At 36.4% G+C, this 7,688-nt stretch overlaps 1 protein-coding gene across 1 annotated transcript; it reads right to left on the bottom strand.

Moving 5' to 3' along the window:
- Positions 1–1,966: 1,966 nt before the first annotated feature.
- Positions 1,967–7,350, bottom strand: LOC104615573 (serine/threonine-protein phosphatase 2A catalytic subunit beta isoform). The gene is made up of 7 exons (XM_010294294.1): positions 7,279–7,350; positions 5,974–6,183; positions 5,279–5,452; positions 5,055–5,144; positions 4,397–4,558; positions 3,501–3,619; positions 1,967–2,721 (listed from the first exon to the last, which is right to left on the bottom strand). Exons 1-7 carry the CDS (start codon positions 7,348–7,350, stop codon positions 2,649–2,651), a joined length of 900 nt encoding a protein of 299 aa, XP_010292596.1. The 3' UTR covers positions 1,967–2,648.
- Between the last annotated feature and the right edge of the window lie 338 nt (positions 7,351–7,688).

The raw sequence follows: 7,688 nt of genomic DNA, 5'->3' as shown, positions 1-7,688 counted from the left end.
CATGGAAAGCTCAAAAACCTCCCCCACCTGGCCAACAACAACAGGATTCTACTGACTCTATCCAAATTCTGAGAAACAGAAGGAAAAAGGGGAAGTTTCTTAGAGTGGTTCGTAGCAAAGTGTCAAGTTTCATTTGTGACTGCCTTCTGACAAATTAAATCCCAATGTCAGCCCTCCTCACTAACCTCTCTGTTTAACTATCCTGCTTTTAAAAATACCAATTACCACAATACGTGATCTCCAGCTACTCCTGCTTTACTTTTCATGGAATTTACCAGTCTTCATAGTGAAGAAGCAAACATCAACACAGATCGCCGAAACAAGTACAAATCCTAATTATGCTGATTTCTCTGCAGTCAGTGTCATCACAGTTTGAAGTTTTGCTCAGGTGAACTTTAATCAATCAGCTACCAAAAAATCAGACAGTAATTATTTCTACTTGAAGTTTTCCTTCTCCTCTTGAGTCTTCCAAAGATGTTTTTAGCTGGTTAGTACTGCTGGTGGCCAATCTCCATCAGAGTAACAATTTTTTTGCTCACAATGTGATATTCTCAATGAAATCTTCAAATGGCCAGTCACAGCATAATTACAGGGGAAAGTACAAAAACTGGAGTGACTTTCAACATCTTCCATTGTCTTTACTAACAACTGCTTTCATTTTGTATACAGGAATTGAACAAATGAACCGGTTGCTCCCCCCCAGAGCAGGAGATGAATCAACGCCAATTAAAGTACCAGGGAAAACAGAAAATAGGGCAAAGTCATTACTCTTGAAGGAATGGTGTCAATTGAGGCACAAAGTTCTAATCTACAAAAACATTTACAGAGAATGGCATGCGACAGGAATTTAAAGTGAAATACTCTCTACAGCAAAGGGTTTTTTTTAAAATAGCGATCAAAGCAAAAGTTCCTGATATACTAAAAAAAGACACTTGCGATGTACTTATTTTTAGTATGCACTTCTTCCTGCAAGAGATCAAACTGCAGAAGACTGAGCGCTCTCCCGAAACCATTTGGAACCCAACCTACAGGACAAGTCTGAATTTTTCCTGAAGAAAAAAGCAACCACTCAAGCCTTTCAGAAAAGGGATGAAGTAATGCTTGGTGAAACACAGCATCTTTTTTGCAAGTTAAGAGAATTCAGCAGTCTTCCAGCAGAAAAGCAAGAAAGCCTCTGTAAGTGCATCTAGGACTAGGCCTCCAGGTAAGTTGGACATTTGCAAAATTTCTGTACTTTCCCTTAGAAGCAAGCCATGTTAAAAAAAAAAAAATCCTTTATGTTGTTGCAGAGTCTGCATTGTGCCCAAGGAATTTAAAGTCTCTTAAACTATATAAGTAAAACAGCCAGGTACATCTTTTTAAGATATGCCCATTAAGTTTCAAGCACAAGCCTTAAGAAGGCATAAAACTTGAATTTCTGTTTTGAACAAAATAATCAAATGAGGATTCAAATTCTGAAACAAATTGGTAGAAAGGAAATATTTTAACAGAAGTTAACATAAAACACCACTATTTTTCAGAATGTAAGCTTGGGCAATACACATAGTACTAAATTTCAAGTTATTTCCTTTAATATTTAGAAAACTGGTTTTATTCTTAGTTTTTCAGAAAATTATTTTACGTATTAGCACCTACATCATAAGTAACTCAGACTTAGATTTACACTTGAAAAAAAAGCCATGCTCAATCAATTAAGTTATCCTATATTCTTCCATTTTTGAATAGAGCACCAAGAGGGAAAGAGCAACACATGAGCAATAAGCAAGCTCTGTTCTCAGCTGCATGACATCAATGACCAGGCACCTCCCTGGACAGAATTCAAAAGGTCAGAGTTTTCCAGCACACTCCAATCACTTCCGTTTTAAATATTTAAGGTGGAAATTTCTACGCAAGTTTATAAAACCCATCCAGCTACATCTTAGTTTATTAAACCACAGTTGACCTGAGATGCAATTAGGATTTGACATTTTTCCATACTTAGTTCACAAGTTTATTATGAAAAACACTGCAGCTCTGTCCTGCAGTAACATTGTTTTACAGAAAAAAACAGTTCTGTTCAAAGTAATTCACTATCCTTGGACAATTACAAGGGACAATATGGTAGGGCAAAGAGTGGAAGAGGGAACTGAGTGCAGACAAAAAAAAAAAATCAATACAATTAAATTAAACAGTATTCCCTGAAAATAAAACAAACAAACAGTTTCAGAACAAATATGAGGCCTTGGTACTTATTTTAAAAATGTTCTTTAAGCTTCAATGATTGTTTGCTGCTACCCTTATCTACAGTCATGCTGAATAAAGCTATAGCTAAATGGAAAGTTAAATGTATTCACGAGGTGTTAATGTCTACATCTTATTATTTGCAGTCTCTCAGAGAAAGCAAAAGTAACTACAAATAGCGCTATGCCAGAAACTGGTTTCTTGACCAACAATGTTGCTTCAGCATGCAATGAACTGGTTCATTCTAAAGTGGTCACAGTTGTTGACGACAAGAGGCTTTGTATTTGAATATGGCACGTCTTTTGGTCCATGTGAAAACAAGTTTGAATGTTAAATATTTTCTGACACTTTGGAGTTACTGTTGCTCTTCCCATTTTCTTTAGGTCAACATATGGTTCATGGCAATACTGTACAGGTCTAAAATCTCTTTACAGGAAGTAGTCTGGGGTGCGACGAGTAACATGCGGTTCACCTCTACGTGGTGCTGGATCAAACTGCAAACTGAAAAGCATAGATATTAATGAAGCTGCAAGAGTTTAGTTCACATTCAGGTATGTTTTATATATGAAATGCAGTAGCAATGGTCTTAGAACAGGTAAGCCTTTTCAAGCTTTTTTCAACCAATTAAAGTAGTCTTCTAGGACAAGCGTTCAACTTCTTCCACTCCTCCTATTAGTATGTATTTATAATCCCTATACCCCGTATTTTAAACTCCTCTTATGATTACTACTAAGGACTGGAGAGAAATGAATCTTAGCTTCAAGACTCAAATTGCTCAAACATTAGTATGTATTTAGAAAGTTAATGTCTACAGTAGTTGTCAAATGGGGCAGTTTACACAATGCTTTTGCCTCTTTTACTAGTAAAAGTTGTTGCTGAGGAAGTTAATTAGAAACCTCATTAAAAAAGCTGACATCCTAACATCTGAAGAATTTGAAGATTTCAGAAGTCCCTTGCCCTAGACTCATAGGAAGGCATCACCTCAGATGTGACAGAGTACTCCTACTCTCAAATCACATACCTCTATAGTATGTCATTAAACTCCAGTTATACAAAACAAAATCGAGGAGTCTCACTTTCATCTGACAGACAAGATGTCTCAGATATTTGGCTCCAAGACTTTAAATGCAACTAACCCAACAAGTCCATATTCGCTTCACTACCCAAAAAGCGTACAAGGGTAAAAAAACATACCTTAACACAACAATTAAGCAGTATCTTGCTACAGCAACTATCTTAAAGTAAAAGGCAATGTAAATCTCATTTTTAAACATACTTACAAGGAGTATTTTAGAGTATCATCAAGTTCCATAATTGCAGCCTGGTTGCCACAACGGTAACAATAATTTGGAGCACTGAAAATTGTTACTACATTCCGATCATGGCACCAGTTGTACCCCTGGAGAACAAAAATTGTGACAGCCAAGTTAATTTGTTGTACTCCATGTAACCATCTGACTACTAAACTGAATTTTTAATGCACAAACCCCTAAATGGCATTCCTAGTATCATTTTAAATAAGATGAAGGCTCTATCTTTATTTGTCTTCTCAAGAGAAAAAGGGTAAAAAGGAATTTTGGCCTTCCTATGTTGCTTCTTACTAGTAAGTATGAGCTAAACATATTTAAAAACAAAACCGGCAAGAATTCTCCATTGCATTTGAATTAAAAAATTAAAACAGCAATTCTGAAGTGCACAATCTACTCTGATTTTTAAGCTACTATCACCAAAACCAGAATCCAGACATACCTTTAAAAATTCTAACTGCCAGGGATAACTACAGACTACAAACAAAAACACACAACCAAGGTAAAAAAGAAAAATACATCTGTTTTCAAGACACACATATTGGTGTGCATTTTCTTAACAAGGAAGTCAGTAAGAACCTTTTTATCTACACAGAAATTCAAAACCACATCTACTACTGAAGTCTCTTTTGGGACATTACTGTAAATTTTCAGGAAAAAAAAAAGCCAAAATAAAGGTTACTCCACCATCAAAGCAAGGAACTCCTTTAGTAGCACATGAATATTGTCAAAATAAGAGTTTCTGGAAGACTCTCAGCTGGATCATCAGTAGTCACAGCAGCACATGCACATCTCTGACACACAAGAGTACGGTATTAACGCACCAACTACGCAATCAAGGGTTTAAACACACAGGCTAGCCTGCTTACCTCCATTACCAACTGATGAGCTCTTGAAACCAACGTAAGGCCATTAGCATGGTTAAAGGTTTCTGAAATATCCTGTCCAAACGTATAACCTGCACCTCGAGGAGAAATTCCCCAGCCACCACGATCATCTGGGTCTGACCATAGCAAGTCACACATTGGACCCTGTAAGAAATTTTTTAAGACATTTCAAAAATTGAGTGTTAAAAACCCACACACATCCTGCAGAACTTGTCACAGCATCTCCTTGAGACCAAAATAAAACCCACAATCACCTGCAACAGCTAGTGCAGTTAACACTGGAAATACTATCAAGAAGTTACTCGGAATGAAGAGTCTTCATAGAAATAGTTCTCACCTCTGAGATCATTAAGTGATGATGCCTGTTGAGATTCTAGGCACACTAAAATGTTTCTTACTTTAGGCAAGAACATGCCCCTTAGTTTTCCTTACAAAATTCAAAACCAAAAACACCCCAAACAAAACCAAAAAAGCAACCAACACACACCCCGCCAAACAACCAAAAAACCTAGTACAGCAAGACAGGCACTTTCATATTGCCAAGTTGTTTTGAATTTTATTTTTGGCCTGTGTATTCAAATACCCAATATATGCCGAATCATGAGTCCCACGATGAGTTTAGAAAATTATTTTTCAGTACCTCATGGGGAACTTCCTGCAAGCGATCAAGTGCTCTGATGTGATCCAGTGTATCTATCGATGGGGAGAGGCCACCATGTAGACAGAAAATCTGGAAGAGTTAGATACATGAAGTTTAGGAAAAAATCTACAAGAGATTCCTTTAAAGCTGAGAGATGATAGAATACAGTGTTAGTATCTTCCTTTACAACTAGTAACATTTAAGTTTGTAAAATTTCAACATACCTGGCCATCCACCAAGGCAGTTAAAGGAAGGTAATCAAAAAGGTCTGTAAAGTATTTCCAAACATTTGCATTTCCGTATTTTCTTAAACATTCATCATAGAAACCATATACTTGTGTGATTTGCCTGCTTTCATGGTTCCCTCGAAGAATTGTGATACGTTCACGGTAACGGACCTAAACGTAACAATTTATTTTAGAGGCACCAAAACACACATCTTCCCAAAAAAAAGAGAATTTTCTCCCCTCATCCCCATCATATATCAATAAAGCAATCAAAACCAAACTCTTTTTAAAGATGAAGATTCAATTACAATCTTTGAGCAAAGAAGGGATAATTCATTAAAATCTTCAGCTGCGAAATAATTTTGAGATTAATTCCAAATTTTATATTAATTGTTACTACTGAACTTCACTACACCTGTGCATTGAGCTGACCTCTCTAAATAAATTCTTGAAAATTGCTATTTAGGCAAGTAAAAAATAAATGCAGCACTCATTTTAGAAAAAGTTATCCAGGCTTGCACCTGAACACTAGAAGTTTTTTCATAAGTACCTTAGAAAACTAAGACAGCCAGCATTTCAGTTTTCATATCTATAAAACCAACGCAGTACAATTGGTAATAGATATTAAGTGTAGTCAGGATAGTAACTATGTAAATTTTATACAGAACTGTACAGCTGGGAAGAAAAGTTACCTTAAGAGCTACCAGCAACGTGACTGTTTCGACTGAATAATATCCTCTGTCAACATAGTCCCCCATAAACAAATAGTTTGTGTCTGGTGATTTGCCTCCAATTCTGAAAAGTTCCATGAGGTCGTGAAATTGTCCGTGGACATCTCCACAGACTGTGACTGGACATCGCACTTCTTGTACATTAGATTCTTTTGTCAAAATTTCTTTAGCCTATAAAACAAAAAACACGGAAATTGTGAGTTTGTCTATGAACGGTCATTTCATTCAAAGTATGTTCTACCACTTCCTACACTTCAGAAGACAGTTTGCCACCTGTCTATACATACATCTATACATACATCTTCGAATGCAAAGGCAGAATCCTACACAAAGCAGAAGCTACATCCAGTGGTATCAGCAATTGCAGAGCAGGTAGATTACCTGCACAAGGTTTCTGGACAAGTTTTGTGTTTAAGTACACACAAGTAACACCGAGTTGTATCTTTACAAACCAAAGTAGGGGAACATCTTTGTTGTTACCATTTTTTCCACAAAATTGTGTACATAGAAGTTGCAGACAAAAGCAATTTGTATGAAGCACAAGCTAAATAGAGCATCAGAAAGGTAATTTTGAAATAATGCAAGAAATCCTTAATGATACCATCACACTGCCAGTTGTTACAGTTTGTTCTCAGAACAGTCACCAAACACATGCCACAATAATTTTCTAAATCAAGATGGTATTAGAAATATAAATAGTAACAAGTTTACAAGTTACCATCAACAAAGATCTCCATGCCTTTCAACCACCAATGTTCCTATTTGAAAAGGATCCCCTTTTTTACCTCATTACCGGAATGACAAGAGAATATATAAAAACTATATTCTATTTTATAACCCAAGGTGTCTACAAGACTTGCAGAAACAGTACCAAATACCACCTATGCACAGGCCACACTGAAGCCAAAATATTCTGAAGTATACACCAGTAAGAGAGAGATGGAAGACCAACACCACATTCATCCTAGTTTAACCATGGAGATTCATGAAATTCAACGTTTCATTCAACACTGGAAAGAAATGCAAAAATGCAATCATGGTTAAGCAGCCTGCACAGCACAGAGCTTTACATATTATAGCATGAACAACAGAGTTAAATCACTCTGCAGACATATTTACATCAAAAGTCAATCTCATATGACAGTTTCCACTCATGCCATGCCTAGTACTAAAGATAGGTCATTGTTGGCTTGTGGTAGATGCTAAAAGTGTAGATTTATTTTAAGATAGCCTGACTTAAGTTCATTTTAATGCAGTGACACTCACCGGATGTTTTGAAAGTGTTTTAACAGCCTTAGCCTCTTCTAATACGCTATTACATTCAGAAACATTAGCCATCCTAATTCGCCTTTTGACAAGAGAACGTTACATATACTTATAGGGCTTCAATATAAAAAAAATCCTACTCTTTAATTACAATGCTTGCTACTGCTGTATGTTCTTAATGCACTGGCAGCATTGCACAAAAAATGCAGTATTCATTTTTCATCAAAAGTATGCAACGTTTATGCTGACTGAGAGTAAAATGGCATAATTCTCAGCAACGGAGTTGTTGCTTCCTCAGTTTTTGAAATATTAAATCACTCAGATATGTATATGACCAAACACGTAGATAAGTCAGACAGCTGCTCTGATGGAAAACGACTGTTCCAGGTCAACTTGCAAAACAGCAATCT

This window comes from Phaethon lepturus, unplaced genomic scaffold (assembly GCF_000687285.1).
Source record: "Phaethon lepturus isolate BGI_N335 unplaced genomic scaffold, ASM68728v1 scaffold2919, whole genome shotgun sequence".
NCBI lineage: Eukaryota > Metazoa > Chordata > Aves > Phaethontiformes > Phaethontidae > Phaethon > Phaethon lepturus.
The sequence above is the reverse complement of the archived record's forward strand: the minus strand, read 5'-3'. Positions and strand labels throughout refer to the sequence as shown.

Excerpts from the sequence above, each read along its gene's own strand:
- LOC104615573 (XM_010294294.1), bottom strand. The coding sequence starts at position 7,350 with ATGGCTAATGTTTCTGAATGTAATAGCGTATTAGAAGAGGCTAAGGCT. Across the intron at positions 6,184-7,278 it reads AAACACTTTCAAAACATCCG|GCTAAAGAAATTTTGACAAA; the intron begins GTGAGTGTCACT and ends TTTGTTTTATAG. Across the intron at positions 3,620-4,396 it reads CTCATCAGTTGGTAATGGAG|GGGTACAACTGGTGCCATGA; the intron begins GTAAGCAGGCTA and ends TTTGTTCTCCAG.